Raw genomic sequence first — 22,994 nt, 5'->3', positions numbered from 1 at the left:
TATTATTCTCAAATCTTGTACCATTTTGTACATCCCATCTGATTTCATGACTGGCAAGACAGGAGTGCCATGCATGACTCCAGAAGACCTGCAGAGATTTGATGACAGGATGTAACCCTTTTTACCATCCCATGAGGTAGGTTTAGAAACCACTTGACTTGGTTGTTTTAAAGTTATTTGAAGAGGTTCTATGTCTGATTCTCCACATTTCCCTGGGACTGCTCACACTTCTGGATCTATTTCAGCACAGGCTTTATCAGAGAGCCTACACAGGGCTACAACAGTATCAGGCTCTTTGTCATTCTTAATAATGTTAATTTGCATTCCTACCTTAGCCATCAAATCTCTCCCTAGCAGATTACAATCACAATTAGGAACAAATACAAATTCATGCATCTCATATTTATCTCCCACATCCATTAACAGTGGTTGGGTGAGGCACACCCACTCATCTTTCCTGTTCACTCCTTGAACTGTTAACCATCCTTTTGACCATTGTCCCCCCTTTGGCATAAAATTAAAAGTAGACCAAGAGGCCCCTGTACACTAAGTGTACTTCTGCATGTTATCAAGGGCTCCAGTGTGATGAGTCCCTGGTATAATGGGAGCCCCTGACACCCCCAACAATCCATCTCCATCAGCTGGTGGCCTTCTTCCTCACAAGGGTCCATTGTCTCTGCAGACATTCTCTCTCCCAATGTCCTTCTTTCTTACAAATGGCACATTGATTCCTTGACAATCACTGGCTTGGCTGACCCCCTCCCTCTCAGGAAGGCATATTCCTGTTAGATCCTGGTGGTACCCCCTTTCCCTTTGGTCCTGGGGGGTCCCTGCATTTTTCCCTTGGGGGGTTGTAAAAACTGTGCCATCACCTTTGCCTTCACCTTTGCCTTTTCCTTATCACTTCTTACATACACCTGCTATGCCCTTCTAAGCATTATTCACTAATGAGCAGATGCTAATCTATCCTAATAAGCACACATATTTTGTTAATGAGCAGATACACAGGTGTAGTCTTAGCATACTACCTATTTTACTCACAAACTACATATTTTTTGCTAATGAGCAGACACACAGATAAATATAACATTAGGTTGGAAGGTTCATCTAGAGGTCATCTTTGGCTCAGGGCCTCCTGCTCAGGCCTCAGTACTTCACTTACCTTGCTTTGCCTACCCCAACCTTGCCTTTCCTTACATGCACCTCCCTAGCCTGGCCCTGCCTGCCCCTGCATTGCCTTGCCTTGTCTACCCCTCTCATGACTTGCCCTGCCTTCCACTCCCTTTCCTTGCCTTGTCTTGCCTTGCCCTGCCTTGCCTTGACTTTCTTCTGCTTCCTCACCACTCCTTGCCTTGTCATGCCTATCACCCCCTGTGCCATGCCTTGCCCTGCCTTCCCCTCACTGGTCTTGCCTTGCCTTGCCTTGCATTGTCTTGCCTTGCCTTGCCTAGCCTGCCTCACTTCCCCTTGATTTGCCTATACCTGTCTTGCCTTGCCTTTCACTGCCTGCCCCTCCCTTGCCTTGCATTACCTTTCATATCAATCCCCCACCTGCACCTGCCTTCCCCCCTTCTTTCCTGGCCTTATCATATCTTGCCTGCCCCACTTTTCACTTGCCTTTCCTTGCATACCTCTGCCTTGCCTTTCTTTGCATGCCCCTCCCTTGCCTTTTTTTGCCCTTCCTTGCCTGGCCTGGCCTTGCATCCCCCTCCCCTGCTTTGGCTTTCCTTTCCCCTTCCTTGCCTTGCCTACTCCTCATCTGCACTTTCCTTCCTCTCCAAATGTCTAGGGTAGGGTTCAGGAAGTGAATTAGAGTGCCTTTTTTTGGGGGGGGAAGTCAAGGATGTGGTCCCCCTGTTTGTGGAGCAGATGAAAAGGCACCATGGGGAGGTAAAATCCAGCAGGACAATTCTGTCCTGGCCACTTGTGTGTAGGAGCAATTCTTGGAATATGCAGTATCAGAGATGGCATCTGACTCTCAGTTCTGGGCTCCTGGAAGTGTGTCCCAGTGCTTTCACATGGGAAGGAAGGCAGGCAGGCCCAGTGCTGCAGGTGCAGATGACAGGTCACAGCACCAGGAGCAGCTTTCCATCCTGGCACATTTTGTGGGGGAGCAATCCCACAACGACTGCAATGATCGAGGTGGTAACCAAATTTTGGGGTTCACCTTCTGAACAGGGATAACAGCACTCTTCCTGAAGAACAAAAGTACATAGTCCCAGGGCTTGTGCTGCAAAGAATTGGGTGCCCAGGGAACGGAAGGGAAAGCAACAGTTTTTCTATCTGGCAGCTTTGGTGTGGGAGCAACCTCCCAGCGTATTCAATTTGTCAGCTGGTCTTCTGAAATTTTGGCAAGGTAAGCAGCTATCCCCGGGGTGGGTGTGCAGGTGATACACTGCCTTGGGGAGGCAATGGCAGGTAACAGTGTTCTGCAACCTCTGAGTGGGAATAATCCCTGGATGTTTTCTATTTTGGAGGCGGGGATGGCATTTCTTTTGAGATGGGGTCACAGTTCCTCTCTTTGGCAAGGAAATCACTTTTGGATTCACACATTGGGCCGTTTCGAGAGTGTCCTGGTGAATTGAAGTGCTTCTCCTGGTATTGAATGCTATTGGCTAGAGCTGTTGAACTGCTAGAGTGAGAATGCAAAAGGCAAGCTGTTGAGCTTTCTGTGCTGCTCACTTCAGTGTCTGAGCAGTTAGTGGTGGGGTTGAGTTTTGGATGGTACAGAGATGGGTCAGTTATGATGGCACAGAGAGCTGAGAAGGAAAGTGCAGATACTGGGGTGTGTGGTGCAGTTCAAGGGGGGCAGTGGAAGGTGGAGCCAGCACTGCTTTCTCACCCGGCACTTCTGTCAGCTCTGTTTGTGCTGCATGTTTTCAATTCTGTAGCTGGATTCTGCCAGAGTGACAAAACGTATTAGTACATATAATTGGGAAGGAGTTCGTGTTGCCTCTCGAGCGTGGTGCAAATAAGAGTTTGCACACTGAAGGGGAAGGTCAGCCAAACCTTTCAGTCCTGAGGGGAGTGACGTTTTCAGCTCGGATCTGACGTTTTCAGCTTGGATCTGCGCTTCGGCTGCTTTCGCTGCTTTCGTTCTGGGACACTGACTTTTTTTGCAGGTCCACACCGCCATCGCGTGGTGGTTTGATGAGCAGTGAAGGGGCGCAGGCAGAAAAACGCCAAGAGCTTTTTGGCACCATCATTGTGGGAGCACTTACTGTAAGGGTTTCCTTTCGGATCCTGGCTCTTCGAGGCTGGAAGAACGTGACCCTGCACGTACGTGTGAAGGAAAACCGATGAACTCCCTGTTGTCTGTGCACTTTCTGGGCTGCAAAAGAGAAGTGAATCCCAGCACTGGCTTTTCCTTCCAGAACCTTTTCCATGGGAGCAGCTGCTGGACATTTTTAGTTTTGTAGTGGGATGCTGTGAGACTGAAGGTGTGTGAGGGGACCCAGGGCTGAGCACACAGACCCGTGCGTGTCTATGTGGAGTTTATAAGCTTTTATATGTTTATATGCCGTTTATAAGCTGGCAAACCTTTTTGTTCCAGCACCTTTGGCATGGGAGCAATTTCTGCACTTATTAAGTTTTGAAGCTGTGCTCTGCAAGGATGGTACATGCAAGCTGAGCAGGGAAGTGCTAAACCCCAGGGAGGGTGTTGCTTTTTAAAGGATGAGAGTTAAATGTGGAGACAGCAACAGCTGGCTGAGCAGGCACCTTTTGTGACCAATATTTACACTTGATACAGTTCGTTTAGGTACAGGATCTCTGCGAGATTGAAACTATGTGAGAGTACAGAGCCAAAGAGATTGTTTCAGGACTCTGTGATTGGTTTTCCAGTCTCCCTGTCCCAGACTGTACAAAGTAACAATGGGTCACATTTCACCAGTGGGGTAGTACAAAATTGGACCAGGAAGGAGGGCATCAAATGGGGTTTTGATACATTTTATTATCCCCAAGCAAAGGGGTTGACAAAGCTGGAAATGGTTTGCTGAAATGCTCCCTTAGATCACATGAATCTGGAGGGGAGAAAAGGCTCCTCTCTGCATTATCCCAAATAGATAGTATGGACCAATGTAATGTGTCAATGTAATGATTTGCCTTGCAGGTCTCAGCCTTGAAGCAAGGGCACTCGGGTCCTCCTTTGCTTCCTTCCATATCAAAATCTCCATATGGACACTGCATAAAAAAGCCATCTGCAAGTGCCTTTACTTGCTACTACTTTTGTCAGGCAGCATTTAGCAAGAATGAGCTTTTCCACCCTTCTCCACTTCTGCTTCTGCCACGCTCATGCAGAACAAGGGAATTCACCAGCGGGCAGATTGAGGAATTCCCAGGCCATGGGAGCACTCTGGGGAGGCCTGGCAGTGGGCAGGTCCTGGTGGGGTCATGGGGTGGCTCTGATGTGAGGTCACAGAGCCCTGCTTTGAGGAGCTGTTCTGTGCCAGCTGTGAGCAGCACTGACAGTGTGTGTGAGCACGGGGGGTCATGCTCCTCACCCACTGCAGCACTGACACAGTGTGTGTGAGCACGGGGGGTCATGCTCCTCACCCACTGCCTCCTCCTCTTTCTGTTGGCCCTGCAAGCCCAGGACGCCCAGACTGCTCCAGTCCAAGGGCAGGGAGCAGGTAGGCAGGCAGGGAGCAGGTAGGCAGGCAGGGAGCAGGTAGGCAGGCAGGAAGCAGGTTAGGCAAGCAGGGAGCAGGTAGGGAGGCAGGAAGCAGGTAGGCAGGCAGGAAGCAGGTTAGGCAGGCAGGAAGCAGGTAGGCAGGCAGGGAGCAGGTTAGGCAGGCAGGGAGCAGGTAGGCAGGTAGGGAGCAGGTTAGGCAGGCAGGGAGCAGGTAGGCAGGCAGGGAGCAGGTAGGCAGGCAAGGAGCAGGTAGGCAGGCAGTGGCCAGCACCAGCCTGGGGCTGGCAGCAGTGAGCCAGGCAGGCAGAGCAGTGTGGGCAGTGGGGCAGACAAAGCACGGGGAGGTGAGGAGGGGCTGCAGCTGCTTCAGGGAGGGAGTTCCCAACGAGCAGAGAGGTGTGGAGTGGCAGTGCCAGGCCAGAAACTTGACACTGAGTTATCCAGCACTTGGTGATGGTTGTCCAGCCTCCTGGCTGGGTTCCAGGGCTGACCCACAGACAGGTCACATCTGTGTGTGTGCCGTGGCTTTTTGCTCCCTTTGGGAGCTGTCAGCTCAGAGTCCCGAGGTCAGCCAAGTGCCTCTGCAGGTGTGAGAACACAGATCCACCTGTGCATGCCCTGTCATTACGTGACAGGTATGACAGTGTAGAGCAGAACATGTGATGGTAACTTCTCATGGGTGTTTGGTTATAGATGTGGCCAGAGGGAGGGCTCTTCCAGCTCCTCAGACAGTTCCCATGCTGATTCCCAGCTGGTATCCCAGGGGTGAGTAGTCAATCTCTTTAGACTTCACAGAATAATAATTCCTTTTCAATGTGTTCTTCATGTGAAATGTACCTTCATACTTCCCATTAGTGTCCTTGTATAAAGTTAAAACAAGGAAGGATTTCCAGAGGACTCCTGAAGTTCCAAAAGAGGCCCTGAAAAACTTGGAGAAAGCCACATCAGGTCAGTATATCTCACTCTGTTAACAGTGGGACCTGAGAAGCTGAGCTTTTAGCTTCCTGTGGGGACATGCTGGAGCCTGGGCAGCAGGGAGGGATCTGTCAGAGCCTCACTGCAGGGACACTCGGTCCCACACCTTGTGTGGGCTGCTGAGCCACAGGGATGAGCCAGCACAGTCTGCTCCCAGCTGTGCTTCCAGCTGAGTACCAGGGTCAGCGGCTGCTGCAGCTCAGGAAGGACATGGAGGGGCTGGAGCAGGTCCAGAGGAGAGCAACGAGGCTGGGGAAGGGACTGGAGCACAAGTGCTGTGAGGAGAGGCTGAGGGAACTGGGGGGGCTCAGCCTGGAGAAGAGGAGGCTCAGGGGAGACCTCCTCACTCTCTGCAACTCCCTGACAGGAGGTTGTAGCCAAGTGGAGATTGGTCTCTTCTCCCAGGAACCAGCAGTAGGACAAGAGGGCTGGGTCTTCAGCTGTGCCAGGGGAGGTTTAGGTTGGACATTGGGAAGAAATTCTTTCCAGAGGGAGTAATCAGCCATTGGAATGGGCTGCCCAGGGAAGGGGTGGAGTCCCCATCCCTGGAGGTGTTGAAGGTGAGGCTGGATGTGGCATCAGTGCCATGGGCTGGGAACCACAGTGGGGTTGGATCAATGGTTGGACTTGATGATCTTTGAGGTCTTTTCCAACCCGACTGATTCTGTGATTCTATGAGTGGCCAGAGCTGCTTTGTGCTGGGTATCCAGGTGTTGGGAACAGGTGTGTGCTGAATTCGTGTTCAGCTCATGCACAGAGCAGCCTCAAGGCATGAAGGACATCTCAAGAAATCTTGGCTGCCCTTTCCTAATGTTGGAAGTCGTGTAGATCCTGATTCTGCAGGCATTTCTGCCTCCATGCAGACACCAATACATCACTTTTTCACCCATTTAGACACTTTTGACAAACAAAGAAATTAATGTTCATTGGTTCTTAATTACATAATTCACTTTCATTAGTTATTATTCTACCTTCTATTGGCTATTAATTTTTCACTTTCTATGCTAATTAAGTCCACATCTTTAGTCTGTTTAGTATCTTTTTCCTCTAGTAGGGAAGGAATCCAGCACTTCTATTGAATTCTTCATTAATTCTTTTCTTTAGCTGCTGGTTTTTGCAAAATGTCCATGTAGTTCATTCCAGATGTCCAACTTCAACAACACATCTTTCTCTCTCAGACTTTGTTCCTTGAAGCATATCAAAGCTTAACAAAACTCACAGTTTTAGTACTTTCCCAAGCTGTGTTCTCACAGAAGGTGCTAATGACAACATTTTTGCTCTATGCTGGCTAAAAGTGATTTAAGGCCTAACGCAGCTTATGATTAACTAAAACACCTAATCAAAAGGTTTAATTAAAACCGTATATTAAACCCAAATATTGCAAAAGTTACGTAATTTCCAACGGGCTCTCCATTTCTGGTTGCATTTCAGAAAGCTTGGTTGTGGTTTTCCTGTTCTGTGGGGGACAGCAAGCTCCCCACTGCCCCTTGCCAAAGTGCCCAGGACGTGGCACCGTGTTCCTGATGAGGAATGATTACTTCTAATTAAACTGTCCCCTTGTTCTTTCCTAGAGATGGAGACAGAGCAGAAGGAAGCCTTGCAGATGAGAAGAAGCAACAGGGGGCCAGTCTCAGGCAGAGAGGCAATACAAGAAGCCAGCACGCCTGCTCAGCCTCAGGGGCATCCTGGAGGTGAGTGCTCGGGGGATGTCAGCTTGGGAGAACTGCAGCATTTCTGCTGCACCCCTGCAGTGTCTCCTTGGAGGAGCTGTGGGTCCCCAACACACAGCAGCCCAGAGGGACAGACAGGCTCTTCTCCATGAGAACTTTGAGGGATCCTTCTTGTCCCCTCCAGAGCCAGAAGCAGCCACCACTGAGAACAAACCCCTGGGGCAGGTGAAGCACACTGAGATCACCCCCAGGGCAGAGTATGGTGATGTTGTGGTGTTGTCTCTCATCCTGCAGGGCCAGGTGCTGGGGAAAAGGCTGGTCATGGGGAACTGAGCAAGTTCTACATCCTAGGCACTGCAGCAGCCCTGGGTGTGCTGCTGCTTGGGATAGTGGTACTGGGCATAGTCCTGTCACTGCTGAGCAGGAGAGACACGTGAGTTGGCTTTTTCCCAGAGTTATTCACTGCTGCTGTTGGCAATGAACTATTTGCAGTTAGAGTGTGCTGGCTTGCCAAGGCAGCTGCTGGCAGTGCCCTGCTGAGATTTCCATGGTGTGATCCTTCCACTGTCCCCCTAGTTCATGTCACTGAGTGGTCTTTTCTGAAACCCATTTGTACAGAAGGACCCCGAGAACCAGAGGAGCACTGGGACAAGCCAACACCGAGAGCTCCAGCCCATCCCCGGTGGTCTTTGCAGCACAGCTCGCCCAGATGTCCAGGCACATGGTCACGGGGCCCTCACCTCTGCCCACGTGCCCCAGCTGCTCTCTGGCTGACTGTGCCTCTTCATGTGACAACTGGATTTTGCTGGACTCCTCTCAACCCACACCGTTTGGGTATCGCTGTTACCAGTGCCAGGGATACTGCACATTGAAAGAGGATTGTTTTGTGAATGGATAAAAGATATATTTTTGCCAAAAAGCAGTGAGTTCTTGCCTGTTTTGGCTGTTTCTGTCGGGGTGGAATGCACAGAGCTGTGAGAGGAGCTGCAAAGACCTGCATTCCAGTGCAGGACACCTTTCCCCCAGCACCAGCCTGGTTTCCCAGCTGGGGTTTCATCCACAAGAATGGGGACATGCTGGTGAGACAAGGGGTGCAAATGCTTGTCCAAATAAATTTAATGGTTTGGCTTGTAGCCCTCAGCCTTGAAGCACAGGCACTCAGGTCTTCCTTCTCAGAATTCCATATCAAAAGCTCTGTATGAATACTGCTTAAAAAAGCCATCCACCAATGCCTTTACTTGCTACCACTTTTGTCAGGCAGTATTTAGCAAGAAATGAGCTTTTCCTGTTAGTTTTGCTGCAGCTTTATTACTTTGAAAGACTCTGTTTCTTCCCTCTGCTACTCCAGTACAGCCTCCCAGCCCAGCAAAATCATGTTTCAGTAGGAAACCTTCACCACACAAAGGTGGGCACTCTATGGGAAAATGTTAATCTCAAAAAAGAAAGTCTTTTATCCTCTCTTCCTCTTTTTTTACCAACACTTAGTGTTAGAAAGCAACTGAAAAAACAGGGTTCTTACACTTTATGGTACAAGCAGCAGGACAGAGAAATAAAGACAGAAAAAATGGGGACAGGAAGCAGGACAAAGGGACTGTAAAGAGGAAAAGCAGGACAGGCAGCAGGACAGAGTGGAGGAAGCATGACAGCATAAAGTCCTGGCCTCAGCACCCCCCTTCCCAGTTTGGTGTCATCTGCCCCAGCATCCAGACCATTAGTTATGGAAAACATTAAACAGGATGGGGCCCAGTGCTGATTCCTGGGAGACAGTGCTTGTTCCTGGCTCTGCACTGGCCTTGGTGCCACTGAGCAGCACCCTGGGGCCCGGCCATCCAGCCTGCTCCAATCCTGCTCACTGCTGGCTCGTCCTGCCCATGGCCCTTTGAGTGACTTGAGCTCCATTTTTACAAAGAAGAGATTGCCAGGTGGGTTCCTGCAAGCCCACAGCTTTCAAAATCCCATCACACAATCATCCCTCACTGCCTCTTTCCACCAACTGCCCCAGAACCCAGAGAGAAGGAAACGTGCTGTAAATTATTCGTGCAAGGCTAACAAGGGGGTTTAATTCTGGCTGTGACTTCTCTGCCTGTTGGTTACAAATGGTTCCTGCTGGCTCCTCCTCCTCCTTTCTGCCTGAGGGTATTCCCTGACCTCCAGAGGTCGTCTGGGGAGACCATAGCTCCGGATCTGTAAGGATCTGCCCTGCTCTCTCTGTCTTGGCAGGAATTGTTCCTGAGCAGCCCTGTGTGCAGGAGCCCACTGGCAGCTCCTGTTGGAGGGTCCTGGAGCTGTGTCATCCCAGGAAGCATTAACATAATCTGGAAGATGAGTTCTCTTCCTCTTCCCCGTTGAGCTGTCAGAGCTGTCATAGTTGGCGCTGTTCATGAACCAGCTGTAGTGAACATTGCCCCACCGTGGGGATCTGCTCCTGTTCCTCTCCCTGGCATCATTCCTCTGTCTGTGTGTCACCTTAATCCTCCCAGGCAGATCCTGTGGTCCTGCAGAATCCACCTGCTTGCTGCTGCCCCCACTCTGACTGAGGAAGGAATGGTCATAGGGTGGTGCTGATGAAGAAGCTGAAGACGTTTCTTCCATGTTCAAATCAGGGCACCTGAAGATAAAAAGAGTGATCTCTGTTTAGGGCATTTCTTGCAGACTCATCTGGGATTCAGTAATTTCCTTGGAGCCGTTTCTACGGCTTCACCAAGGTCACCCATGGGAAATGCAGCTGGGATCTCCCCCCAGGTCTGCCCCCAGAGCAAATCCTCATCTTTATACCCCCTAAGGCCTCCATTTCACAGAATCCCAGAATGGTTTGGGTTGGGAGGGACCCTAAAGCTCATCTCATTCTACCCCCCTTCCAGTATCCCAGGTTGCTCCAAGCCCTGTCCAACCTGGCCTTGGACACTTCCAGGGCTGGGGCAGCCACAGCTTCTCTGGGCAACCTGTGCCAGGGCCTCCCCACCCTCACAGGGAAGAATTTCTTCCTTATATCTAATCTAAATCTTCCCTCTTTCACTTTGAAATCATTACCCCTTGTCCTGTCACTACACTCTCTGACAAAATGTCCCTCCCCATCTTTCCTGGAGGCCCCTTAAGTCTTCTTCTCTGCATTAGCCAGCTTCAGAAAGCAGGCAGGGCAGCTTACACAGGGCAGCAGCCTAATGCCCAGCAAGGGAAGAGAAGGACTGGCATGGGGTACTTCAGAACTGACAGCACTGAAGGACACAGGGAGGAGTTGTCTCCTGTGGCAGAAACACTCAGGAGGAGGAGAAGACAAACAGGAAAGCCAGGAAAAGGAAACATTCTGAACTCGTGTGCCCCTGGTTCTTACCTGATGTAGAAGAGCAGGTAGGCTTGCTGGCCCAGAACTGTGTGGATGTCACAGTCATCCATAGTCTCATCGTCCATCTTGTACCACAGCCCGTCGCTGGCCTGCAAAGGAAGGCACCCGGGTCTGGAGGGGAACCGCAGGACTTCGCAGAAAACTGCGGAACAGTTGGTGCACCAACACAAACCCAGCCCAGCCCCGAAGGAGAAAGTCCCCCAAAGCCTTGGCTGCCAGCAGCACTGCTGGGAACGATTGTCTTCCCAGCACACATTTTTCCCTGTCGGGAGGGAAGTTGCTCCTTGCCTTTGTGTAGCAGAAGAAGTGCCCGGCGAGACAGGTTTCACCGCTGTGCACCACGACAGAGTACAAGGAGTAAAGGAGGGGCTCTTCAGCTTCCTCAGACATGTATGGCTGAAGATCCAAGCACTCAGGGTACTCCACAACCTACAGACAAACCAAGAGGGCTCAGCAATGACCCTGAGCTAGCTGAAATAGCCTCTGGCATGGAATAATTTGGGTGGCAGGAAACTGTTCTCCTGCCAAAGCAGCTCTGCCAGAGCAGAGTCCAGGCTGGTCTTCCCACACGGAAAGCCCAACAGGAGCAGCTTGTGACAAAGGGTACTGCTTTGGGGAATCTCCTGCTCCAGGAAGAGGAAGTTGCCCTCTAGTTGCACACCCACCTCACTGATCTTCCTGCTGCTCCGAACATCAACCCTTCCCAGGCACAGCGTGAGGACCCGGGGCGCGTGATGGATTGTGATCTTCTTGGAGGCGATCATCTTCTTCCTGTACCTTGAACCCAAGCACAGAGCCAAGCGCCAAAATGCACCTGATCTTGCCCCAGGAGGGCCAGACAACCTGTCCTGTCTCACACATCCTGGCACTTCCTTAAGGCTATTCCAGGCTATAAGGCCATATTAAAAAAGGCTGTGTCTCATTATTGTGCATTAAACCTCTATGGGAAGCTGTTTCTGCTTGATGACATGCAGCCCCTCCTGCAGGATCTGGTATTAAAATATCGTTAGAGATCATCTTACTTGCTGCATCTCATGCACTGTTTCCCATTCAGCAGCTTGGGTTTCACAAAGTTGTCCAGGATCGCGGTGAGGGACGAGGCTGCCTGGACAGGTGAGAAAGGAGCTGCTGAGCTGCAGGAAATGCCCTCACCCAAGACCCAGGCTGTTGATGCTGAGCAGACCCACTGTCTGCAAGCACTGTCCAGGAGGAGGTAGAAAGAGAAGTGTGATGCTGAACATTTCCTTTGTGTCCCAGGGGTTCCTGGGGCCATCAAGAGCTCCCTCTCTGTGCCACTGCTCAGTTCAGCTACTGATGGTGTGCAAGGGCACCAGCAGTGAAAACTGATCCAACCCCTGAGCCTGGCAGCCAGACAGCTGCTGAGGGAGGGCAAAGGGGGGAGGAGGAGAGTATCTCAAGGGTGCAGAGGGGATAACGCTGCTGGTTCAGCTTAAAGCCAGCACCATGGGTGAGCAGTGCCACGGCCTCTGCAGGAGGACACTGTTCATTCCCCTTCCCACCCACCACCAAGCTCCCTTGTGCCTGCAATAGAGGTTTTTAAGACAAATGCTTTGGTTCTGGAAAGCTACAACAGGGGCCTCTGGACCCCTCGAAGCACAATTGCAAACCCTCTTACTTTGATTTTCAAAAGGACTTCCAGGAAGGCCTTGTAGGAATCAGAAACTGCTTGGCATCTCAAGCACGTGACTGAAAGGAAAATCAAAATGCTGGGTGAAGTTAATTGGCGGTGATGGTTCATGCCTGTGGGACTTCCTGCACCAATCACAGGACCAGCTGCTTGTCACAGGCAGACAGAAGGGCACAGAGAGGGCCAAGGAGAGCAGTAGTTGTGGAAGCATACCTCTGGATCTCAGAAAGCCCCCAAATATTTGGTAGATGAGGGTAGTTGTCTGAGAGGAGACGTCCAAGCTGGAAATAAATGGCAAGGCAGAGAGTTACCAGGAGTTTAGATTTGAAACCCCTGGGTTTAAGTTTTCCTTGATAGGAGTGCTTCAAGGAGTTCAACAGGTTCAGGAACATAGAAAAGGGAATTTGCTTGTGCTTACACTGTGCTTCCAGGCAGACAAGCGTCCTGCATGGCATGGAGAGCACAGCAGAAGAACTCGTAGGCGTCTCCTGCTACGTCAGGCTTAAATTCTCCTATGACTAAGAAAGAAGTTAGTAGTTCCACCCTGCAAGAAGGGGAAAAAGCCTGTCAAAGCACCTGAAGTTGCTTACATTTGAGGCTCTTGAGGACAGCCCTGGGCAGGACGGCGTTGGCCAAGGAATACATGATCTTCCGAACGTGGTCTTCCATGATGCACATCATGCAGAAGTCTTCCTGATCACCTGGGGAGGGAGGGAAGTTCCTTGGGTTAGCAAAACAATCCCAAGCGGTGGAAAACCTTGTGGAGGTCTTGAAGTTCTAAGGACTCTCTACTCCTCTTCTCTCAGGGTGCCAGTGTCCTGAAAAGCCCAGGACATTTAAGTGCACAGAAAATGCTCTTCAGAGGGAGGCTGAAGTGCAATAAGGGAAGAGGGTTTAACAAGGTGGGACAGAGACCCAGGGCTCAAAGGAGGTGCCTTTCTGAACATGAAAGCACCTTGATAGGACAATGACCCAGCAGTGTGCCCAGGTGACCAAGAGGGCCAATGGATCCTGGCCTGGATCAGGAAGAGTGTGGCAGCAGAAGCAGGGCAGAGATTCTTGCCCTGGACTGAGCACTGGTGAGGCCACCCCTGGAGTGCTGTGTCCAGCTCTGGGCCCTCAGCTCAGGAAGGACATGGAGGGGCTGGAGCAAGTCCAGAGAAGAGCAACGAGGCTGGGGAAGGGACTGGAGCACAAGTGCTGTGAGGAGAGGCTGAGGGAGCTGGGGGGGCTCAGCCTGGAGAGGAGGAGGCTCAGGGGAGACCTCCTGACTCTCTGCAACTCCCTGACAGGAGGGGGGAGCCAGGGGGGGGTCGGGCTCTTCTCCCAGGAACCAGCAGTGGGACAAGAGGGCTGGGTGTTCAGCTGTGCCAGGGGAGGTTTAGGTTGGACATTGGGAAGAAATTTTTTTCAGAGAGAGTGCTCAGCCATTGGAATGGGCTGCCCAGGGAGGGGGTGGAGTCCCCATCCCTGGAGGTTTTTAAGCTGAGACTGGATGTGGCATCAGTGCCATGGGCTGGGAACCACGGTGGGGTTGGATCAAGGGTTGGACTTGATGATCTCTGAGGTCTTTCCCAACCCAGTTGATTCCATGATTCTGTGACAAGCAGCTTTTAGTTTGAGCCCTCAAGGAACACAAGCTGACAAAGAAGGGCCGCTGCTCTTTCTCATAAATCCAATTCCAGGTTCTGGGAATTCTTGGGATTTACAAGGAGACACTCCTGAAGGTACTCACAGGACTGGCTGTGCTGACGAGAGAGCAGGTAATTAGCCAGAGGGGGGGTGTAGGTCAGGCACTGCAGGATGACGTTGACGTAGCAGGTGCTGCCCCGGTTGCGGAGCCCCGGCCCAGGTCTCCGCGTGTGCAGCCAGTCCATGCAAATGTCCTCTGGGGGAAAGAGGATCCTTTCTGGTGGAGTCATTTCCTTGGCAATGACTGCAGGGAAACGACATTTGGAAAGAGGTGAGACAAGAGGTAAGAGGTGCACTGTGCCCTGGGTGATGGCCAGGCCATGGGGAATGGGGCTTCATCTGGAAGGCATCTGGTCATTGGTGGTGTCCCCCAGGGATCAGTGTTGGGCCCAGTCCTGTTTAATATCTTTATTGATGATCTGGATGAGGGTATCAAGTATACCCTCAGTAAATTCATGGACAACACCAGGTTGGGTGTGAGTGTCAATCTGCTCACAGGGAGGATCTGCAGAGGGATCTGGACAGGCTGGGATGAGACCAACAGCATGAGGTTCAACAAGACCAAGTGCCAGGTCCTACACTTCAGCCAGAACAACCCCATGCAGTGCTCTAGTCTGGGTTTCCAACCACTCCAGGGGCAGAGTGGTTGGAAATGGGCCCAGTGGAGAAGGACCTTGGGGTGCTGGATGTGGTATCGGTGCCATGGTCTGGGTGACAAGGTGGTGTTCAGTCAAAGGTTGGACTCGATGACCTCAGAGGTCTTTTCTAACCTAATTAATTCAGTGATTCTGTGTGTGATTATTGTTGCTCAAAAACATATTCAAATGCTGAGTTCTCTACAGGACACCAAGGCCAACAGCTCTAACCACCAACCCCAAAACATCAGGGGAAGCCTAACACACCCTGTTGACATCAGCTGGTAGGGAAACAGTTCTGGAAAACGGTTCTGGAAAGTCTGTTCCCCTGCTTAGTGTGCTAAAAGTCCAGCAAACTGATTTCTGGGCCACAAACTACCTTCCTGTCCCTCTAGAGCCTTGGATTATCAGATTTTACCTTTTCCTGACTGTAAGATGATGAAAACAAGCGACGCCTGGATCAGTCTGGCTGCTCTCAGGAAACGCCTCAGAACTCACTGCAGGTTGTCAGTGGGGATGGAGCCACAGCCATGTCCGTTGTCCGAGGGCATCCACAAAGTCCAAGCCTGCTGGGGAAACCATTACTCAAAGAAGTTGTTCCCTCTTGAGGCCATCGCCCCCTCAGGTACAGAGGGAAAAGCTTGGGATGACAGAGGATGTCAGGACCTCTTCCAGGAAGATCAGATCAGATCCAATCATCTCTTGGGAAAGGAAGTAATTGTAGCTCAGCAAAATTATTTAAAAAAACCCCAAATGTGACCCACAAAGCACCTCCAGCTGTCAAAAGCTGGTGTTTCTAGCTGCTGCCAAGGACGAAAAATGCTTGGACACAGGCAAGCATGCAAGTAGCAATGGAAGGAGCCAAGTTATCCCAGTGGCCAGCTCAGGTCCAACTAGCTTTTGCTGGCCCATTCCTCAGGATGCCAAGGAGGCAGGTGAGGTCACAATCACCAGTCACAGGTCCTGCATGTTTTCCCCTCAGGGCCACGCATGTTGTTGGCCCTGTGGCCACCACAGCCCAGCCCTCTGGCAGCTGGAAGTCATGGACACCAGGACACTTTGAAACCCACCTCCCAGAAGAACGTGTTGGGGTCCAAAGCATCATTTTAGGGTGTAAACTCCTCAAAGCCTCAAGTTCTTCGTGTCCAAAGCCTCATTTTGAAGGTGCAGAGAACTAATATCCAGGGTATAAAGTCCCGCTTTTAAGAGCCAAAAGAAGACTCATTTGTAAGGACCAAGTGTGGTTTTAGGGGTTAAAATGAATCAAAAGGTGGTGAATCCTGGGTCCTGGAGGAGGAGGAGGGACACTGGACTCCCTGCAGGGAAGCTGCTGGATGAGGGACGCTCACTGGTGGACCAGGGGGTTGCTGTTTTGACTCAAACCAACCCAAACCCATTCTTTGGGTTAGAAAGGGGTGAGAAGGGGCCGTTTGGGGCAGCATTTCATCACCCTATGGGGTATTATTGGTGTCTTTTGGTTTTGTTCTGCCTCAACAACAGGGAACGTACATCATGTCTCTTGTACTTCAACTTTTGATGGACTTTGAACACATTTTATCAGCGACACTGTCGTGACATCACAGCCAGGGCTCACAGAACCCTTCCCGTTCCTCTCCCCCGGCAACGGAAGGTGGCCCCCAAACACCAACAAAGAACGTTGGCCCCGGTCACAAGACTGGTTGCCAACAATTCCAGGTGGCCCTCAGTCACACCCAGTCCCCAGTGACGTGGCCCTTGGGAATAACCTGGTGCCAGCAAGGGAATTCTGCCCTCAGACATGGCCAGGTGCCGCCCGTGGAGCATCTTATTCTCCCTGATCCCTCCAGGTCCAAGTGAGCACTTTTATTTAAGGAATATCAAATATCCATATTTACGGGGAAAATTCCAACCCCTTTAGGGGCTTATTGCAAAGATAATTTCCGGACTCTGGCCGTCACTCCTGCTCCTTAATCAGTGAGAACTGTGCTTCTTTGGAACCACCAAAAATAACGGGGAATATTTTGAGTCTGATTTTAAGGGCATTTTGTCCTCGTGCTGCCTGATGGTGATTCCTGCACCCCTACAGAGCACCCCTCAGGGTCTTCTTGTGGGGGCTGCTGTCCCTCATGCTGTAATCACCGGCTTTAATTCGCCCCTCAAGCGCCATTGCAGAGATCCAGGGAGCTGAAAAACATCTTACTCCACATGCACCTCCCCAGCTGGAGAAAGCCAAGGAGGAAAATCTTCCTATATATCATTTTTGGGTGTGAGAGTTGAAGATATTTTTATCTTTAGAGTTTATCGAGGTAGCGGACTGGAGGTAATTTTTTCCCTTGATTTTTATTAGTGGTTTTGTACTGCCCCACCTCCAAATCCTGCCCAGATCTGAGGAAAAGAGGGGAAACATCCAAAACCAACCCCAAAATCACAGTTTCCCAGATGTGCTCATCCACAGGGGTTTGGGAGGAGGCAGCCTGTGGCTGATCACAGCTTATTGTCAGAAAATCCTCAATTCCTTCCAAATCCGCTTTGCTCAGTGGAATTTTAGGGATAAAAGTGCATAAATAAGTTGTGTTAAAGATGAGTTCCTGCCAAGCCATGACAGGATCTGGCTCCAGGTGCTCCTGGCATTGAGGAACCGGGGTTGTCCCATGCCAGGTGCAGCCAGCGAGGGTCAGCAGGCCCCTGTGGTGAGGTGAAAATGAACCAAAAGCCTGCTGGTTTGGGTTTCAGGGTGAAACCTGAGCTCTGGCTGGGAGAACTGGGAGTGAAATCCATCAGGTGGGTGGATCAGGAACCCCCCTGGAACTTTGCAAGGTTCCTGTTGGGGGGTTGACACCCCTTGGAGTAGTGGAGCCTCCTCTTCAGGTGTCCTCTGCTCTGGTCACCACCATCATCATCATCATCATCATCCCCCTGCTCTCCCAACATAACCTTCTCTCTCTGTTCTTTGCAGTTGATACAGAGGATGAAGACAGCTGGGGCCTGTCAGATGTGTTTTGGTAAGTCCCATGGTTTTGGGGTGAGAAAGGGGTTTCCATCCCCCTTGGATCCCCAGCAGGGATTCTCCTGTGCTGGGCTGGCTCTCCCAGAGCCAAAACCCACCCAAGCTGTCCTCCAAAAGGGCTAAAAGGGGCTGAAATGTCTTGAGAAGGGCAGAAAACATCATCCAAAGGAGTGCAAACACCCCAGTAGTACAGAGAATAATGATAGTGTGGGAATAAATCCCATTTTTCAGCTATTTTACCCAAAACTACAACTTTTAGGGCTCTGTGCACCACAACCCTTGCTTGCTACCAGTCCCCCTGGGCTGGGGGTGCTCGTTAGCAGGTCCCTCAAATGCTGTTCTGCCAAATGGCTCATTTTTTGTTCTTATGAAACTGTTGGTAATTATTGCTTTGGACAATTATCAGGGAAAGGGGAATAAAGGGGGGTGAGCAATGCAGGAGGCAAAAACCAGCCTCTGAGCACATACTTGATGGCTCAAATTGGTCATAAAACATCATTATTGAACCACAAATGGGTGTCCATCATTAGTTATAACATTTACTAGCATTAATTTGTTAGTTAGGTGCTGGGGCTGTCTCCTAAACCTTTTCCTGTATTTTTGCAGTGATCCCCAGGTCGTGAACCGCTTTTTGCCTGGATCCAGAAAGGTGACAACTCAGCTACCTCTCCAAAACACAAACATCCTGGTTTTTTCGTAAAAACTGAGGGTTTTTTACATCAAACTTCTCCCAAGGTCAGGATCTTTTTGGTTTTGAGCTTCTGCCACCACTTAAGCTGTGCAGCCATCTGGGATTTTGTGGTGTTTTGAGACAAAACTGGGAACAGGGAGAGCCACTGCCCCACTGCTGGGAAGAGCTCGGCGCTTTCTGGGGCTGCCCCTCACCACTGCACCCTCTTTTTTTCCCCCATTCTTTTTTTCGTTCTGTGTCTAAACAAAGTAAATCCAATGTTTGTAATTCCAGACTGACAGTGGTGCCGTCCTGGACAGCACAAAGGATGCAGCCAGTTCCTTTTTTGAAGGTGCTGGGGTAGGTCTTTTTTTAATTTCTCCTTGGAGAGCCTTTCCTTTCTCTCCCGTTGTTTTTCAACATCCTCAGCGTGTTTTTCAACATCCTCAGCGTGTTTTTCATCTATTTCCCAGCTCTGGGAATCCTCCGGCAGCCTCCTGAGCGCAGAGCTGAGCCAGCCCACGGCCAGCACGGGCCTGGCAGTGCCCCAGGATGCCAGCCTGGCGTGGCAGTGGGACAGCGGGGCTGCCGTGGTGGGGCCACCCTGCGACCTGCTCCAGCAGTGCCTGTGGGCAGCGGGCATCACCGAGCAGCTGCTGGAGGCGGAGGCCAAGGAGGACCTGGGCAGGTTCCAGCCCCAGGTGGCTTTGAGCAGCACCCTGCAGCTCTGCCCCGCTGGCACCCATGTCCAGGGGCTGCAGCCCCCCACCGGCCGCCCCCCCCAGAAGGGAAACATCCAGCCCTTCCCGCAGCACCCCGGGCCCTTCTCCAGCCTCCAGGGCCCCGGGGGGACACTGGGTGTGGGGCCCAGCCCGGCGTGGGGACAGCAGGTGATGGCCCAGCCAGCGCAGCAGGTCGTGTTCCTCCAGCAGGCAAGTGCAGCCCCTTGGCCAAGTGGCCAAGGGGGTCAGGGACCAGCACCTACCTCCACCTTCACTGCACCTCCCAGACAGGCTTTTGTAGTTCTGGGGTTTGAAGCTCTCCATTTTTAGCTTTATTTTTTAGTTGTTTCAGTCCTATTTACATTTTTTTAATTTACATTTATTTTAATTTCTCTATGTCACTTAATTCTATTTCTTTTCATTCTATTTCTTTTCATTCTATTTCTTTTCATTCTATTTCTTTTCATTCTATTGTTTTCGTTCTGTTTCTTTTCCTTTAGTTCTTTCACCTGGGAAGGGGGAAGAGGAACAGGGACAAAGAGCCCAGTCCTTGAACTTTGATTTAGTTCAATCTTCAAGCTCCCCCTGGTTTGCATTTTGGGGGTATATGGGCCCATTTCTGGGGTTCAGACCCTAAGGGGGGCAGCTCTAGCAGAGCCTCTTTTGATTCCTGGAGTCCTCAGGGTTGGAAAAACCTGGAAGATCCTCAGTGCCCACCAGTGGGCACTTCCTTGTGCCCACTGGTGGCCGGACAGGAGGGTCCCTCCCTCATCCATGCTGAACTCATGCAGTTTGGGGGGTTAAAAACGTGTTTTCACCCTTTGGGTTGTTTTTCACCCCATCCAGGTGCCGCAGGGGATTGTCTCACAGGGGAAGCAGCCGTTCCCTGGCCCAGCCTCCTGTGTCCTGGGGAGCCCCCAGGGCCAGCCGGTGTCGGTGCTGCTGCCACTGGTGCCACTGGCCCACGTGCCCACTGCCCTCCCACACTCTGCTGCCAGCTCATCCCACCACCACCAGCACCCTGGAGCAGCAGCCCCCTGGCCCAGCAGTGCCCTGGCACCCAAGGCTGGGGGAGTTGAGCTGTGGCACAGCAAAAGCTGCCAGAGCCAGGAACCAAGACAGGAGACTGAGCTCTTTTATCTCTTATTTTAAATAAAACTCTTTTTTTTTCCACGATAGAACGTGCCATGAGAATCTGAAATGGGATTATTTAGTATTTGGGCTTGAGCTTAAGCGCATCCCCCGTCTGTTTGATGTTTGCAAGATATCATCTCCCTGGTCCCTGAGGAGAGGGAAACCTCCAGCGTTTCCATCCCCATTTCCACTGGGAAAGGGGCTGTGACCCCAGGGAAGTCAGGGCTCCTCGTGCCTTCCAGCAACCCCTTCAAGTTAGGAGGCAGCTTTCCTGGGTTTGCTCTTCATACCAAGTTTTTTGACATTGTTAGCAAACTTTTCCACTTTGTTTCCAAGATTTTGCATTTTATTTTCCCTATAAAGTTTTGCCCATTATTGCATAGTTTTCACCCTCCATTTCCCATTTTTGCCCTTCATTTCCCAGTGTTCTCCCTCCAATACCCATTTCCCCCTTTATTTCCAAGTTTCACATTTTCTTTACCATCTTTTCCCCTTTATTTTCTAGAGTTCCAATTTCTTTCTCAGTTTCCTCTTTTTATTTCCAAGTTCTCCAGTTTATTTCCAAGGCTTTCCACTTTTTATTTCCCAGTTTCCTTTTATTTCAGCTTTTTCTCTTCCAAGTTTTTCCCCTTTATTTCCAAGTTTCTCCACTTTGCCTCCATGTTTTCTGTCCTTGGTCCCTCGATGGAGCTTTCAGAGGGCCACGGGTCTGAATCCATCCTCGACAGAAGCTGCAGCTGGGATATTCCTGCAGTTGTCAGGTTCTTCTTCATCATCTGAAAATAACCCCAGTGCCAGCAGTCAGCATCACGTCAGTGGGCACAAACCCTTCCACAACAACTCCTGCCCGAGAAGCACCTCAAAAGCCTTTCACTCACTGCTCTGCATCGATTCCGGTGTCGGTCACTGCAGCAAGCCTAAAGATATTCAGAGAGAGAAAACTATCGCTGCATTTGTGAGAAATCACCAGCCCCCACCGCCTCCTCCTCGCTACCGCGCAGCTCACCTCAAATGCTCCTCCAGTTCCAAGAGCTGCCCACAGAGGGCCTGCAAAGCCCGGCAGAAACGCTTCCCTGAGGGGCCGCAGGAGACTTTGAGACAACAACCACCTCACCTTGGAACCATCCTCACCGCTCCAAGGCCACGTGTGTCAAGCGCTGACAGACAGCTTGGCCAGGCCCAGGGTCTTCTCTTTGCACAGCCAAGGGCTACGGGTGACAGGGCAGAGAGAGAGGAATTCAAAGTGAGAGGCGGGGTACAGGATCAAGAAAGATGGGGAAAGAAACACCCTCGTGACTCACTACAGGGTATCAGAAAGAAGACCTTGATAACAATGATAAGATGCCAGACAGAGAGAGACAAAGCAGAAATACCGAGGGGCTACAGAGACAGGCAGGGAGGAATGCAAAAATGGCAGCTGGAAGCTGGACAGAGAGAGATGGAGAATGAGAAAAGAGTTAAGGCAGAGAGAGGAAGCACCTGGGAGACGGGGACAAGGGGCTGGTTCTAGAGAGATGGAAAAAGCAGGTAGAGGGGAGAAGAGAGAAAACACAGCGTTGTGGGGAAGGGAATGGAAAGAGGAGGGAAATGGGAGGACACAGGACACAGAAGCAGGGCGACAGCGCCCTGCGGGCCCCGCACAGCCTGGGGATCTCGCTTTCCATGCTGCCGGGAGCCTTTCCCAGGCGCTTCTTTCTCCTCCTGCAGCTCCCGGCTCTCGGCGGTCCCTGCGCCCCGGGGCACACGCGGGTGTCCCACAGCGCTGATGGACGAGGCTTCCCGGGCACGGAGCCCCGATTGCCAGGGGGGCCGGAGCAGCTCAGTGGAGCTCCGATGAGATGGGGAGGCGCCCGGCGCCTGCCCCGGGGGTGTCCTCCTCATCCCAGACCCTCCTGCCCAGGGGGGTGTCCTCCTCATCCCGGACCCTCCTGCCCCGGGGGGTGTCCTCCTCATCCCGGACCCGCCTCCCCCGGGGGGTGTCCTCCTCATCCCAGACCCTCCTGCCCCGGGGGTGTCCTCCTCATCCCGGACCCGCCTGCCCCGGGGGGTGCCCTCCTCATCCCAGACCCTCCTGCCCAGGGGGGTGTCCTCCTCATCCCGGACCCTCCTGCCCCGGGGGGTGTCCTCCTCATCCCGGACCCGCCTCCCCCGGGGGGTGTCCTCCTCATCCCAGACCCTCCTGCCCTGGGGGTGTCCTCCTCATCCCGGACCCGCCTCCCCCGGGGGTGTCCTCCTCATCCCGGACCCTCCTGCCCCGATCGCCTCCCCGGGCCGGGCTGCAGGCTCCACCACGCCGCTCCCTGTCCTCTGTCACTGTCCCATCAAAGATCATCCCCAGCCGTGCTCCCAAACTGCCGGCATTTCACCCCAAAGTGCGGCTCTCCCAGCAGAGATACGGCTGATTGGAACCTCGCATCGGGGCGAGAGCCTGGAGCACGATGATCCTGGAGCTGGAGCGAAAGGTCTTGTCTGGCTGCCGCGGTCTGGCAGCTGGAGCAGCCCCCAGCCACACGGTGCCCTTTTTTGGTCAGGTCCCCTGTTGTCACCCACAAGCTTTCAGCCCCTGAGCTCCAGCGGGGCGTGGGGCAAGGGCCTGGAGGCACAGGACAAAGGGAATATCTTCCCAATAACAGAGGGCAGGGTTAGATGGGATACTGGGAAGAAATCCTTCCCTGTGAGGGTGGGGAGGCCCTGGCACAGGTTGCCCAGAGAAGCTGTGGCTGCTCCATCTCTGGAAGTCTTCAAGGCCAAGTTGGACAGGGCTTGGACCAAGTCACTCCAAGCCTTAAGAACAAGATGAGCTTTAAGGTCCCTTCCAGCCCAAACCATTCTGGGATTCCAGGATTTCTTCAGCGCTGTGCCAAAGCACAGGATGCTCCAGCCAGG

At 51.9% G+C, this 22,994-nt stretch overlaps 3 protein-coding genes across 7 annotated transcripts; 2 read left to right on the top strand and 1 right to left on the bottom strand.

The window, feature by feature from the left end:
* Positions 1–4,496: 4,496 nt before the first annotated feature.
* On the top strand, positions 4,497–8,197 carry LOC135401940 (uncharacterized). Of its 2 annotated transcripts, none has more exons than XM_064634548.1 (6): positions 4,497–4,631; positions 5,327–5,398; positions 5,504–5,581; positions 7,180–7,299; positions 7,573–7,711; positions 7,897–8,197. In XM_064634548.1, the coding sequence occupies exons 1-6, from the start codon at positions 4,544–4,546 to the stop codon at positions 8,174–8,176; spliced, it is 777 nt and encodes a 258-aa protein (XP_064490618.1). In that variant the 5' UTR covers positions 4,497–4,543; the 3' UTR covers positions 8,177–8,197. The 2 variants fall into 2 exon arrangements, with proteins under 2 accessions (XP_064490618.1, XP_064490617.1); XM_064634547.1 differs by having other exon boundaries at positions 5,489–5,581.
* Positions 8,198–9,309: 1,112 nt separating this feature from the next.
* LOC135401871 (ubiquitin carboxyl-terminal hydrolase 42-like) lies at positions 9,310–16,181 on the bottom strand. 4 transcript variants are annotated; one of them, XM_064634416.1, is made up of 12 exons: positions 16,106–16,181; positions 15,015–15,162; positions 14,005–14,205; positions 12,860–12,970; positions 12,688–12,787; positions 12,483–12,550; positions 12,258–12,328; positions 11,644–11,726; positions 11,287–11,398; positions 10,910–11,050; positions 10,610–10,710; positions 9,310–9,886 (listed from the first exon to the last, which is right to left on the bottom strand). In XM_064634416.1, the coding sequence occupies exons 3-12, from the start codon at positions 14,189–14,191 to the stop codon at positions 9,337–9,339; spliced, it is 1,524 nt and encodes a 507-aa protein (XP_064490486.1). In that variant the 5' UTR covers positions 14,192–14,205; positions 15,015–15,162; positions 16,106–16,181; the 3' UTR covers positions 9,310–9,336. The 4 variants fall into 4 exon arrangements, with proteins under 4 accessions (XP_064490486.1, XP_064490485.1, XP_064490483.1 ...); XM_064634415.1 differs by lacking the exon at positions 16,106–16,181 and adding an exon at positions 15,667–16,005; XM_064634413.1 differs by lacking the exon at positions 16,106–16,181 and adding an exon at positions 15,263–15,527.
* Positions 15,683–20,155, top strand: LOC135401872 (BRD4-interacting chromatin-remodeling complex-associated protein-like). Its single transcript, XM_064634417.1, has 7 exons — positions 15,683–15,760; positions 16,097–16,428; positions 17,532–17,577; positions 18,189–18,231; positions 18,547–18,612; positions 18,726–19,184; positions 19,821–20,155. Exons 2-7 carry the CDS (start codon positions 16,374–16,376, stop codon positions 20,124–20,126), a joined length of 975 nt encoding a protein of 324 aa, XP_064490487.1. The 5' UTR covers positions 15,683–15,760; positions 16,097–16,373; the 3' UTR covers positions 20,127–20,155.
* The last annotated feature ends 2,839 nt before the right edge of the window (positions 20,156–22,994 follow it).

The sequence above is a fragment of the Pseudopipra pipra genome, chromosome 23 (assembly GCF_036250125.1).
Source record: "Pseudopipra pipra isolate bDixPip1 chromosome 23, bDixPip1.hap1, whole genome shotgun sequence".
NCBI classification, from domain to species: Eukaryota; Metazoa; Chordata; class Aves; order Passeriformes; family Pipridae; genus Pseudopipra; species Pseudopipra pipra.
The sequence above is the reverse complement of the archived record's forward strand: the minus strand, read 5'-3'. Positions and strand labels throughout refer to the sequence as shown.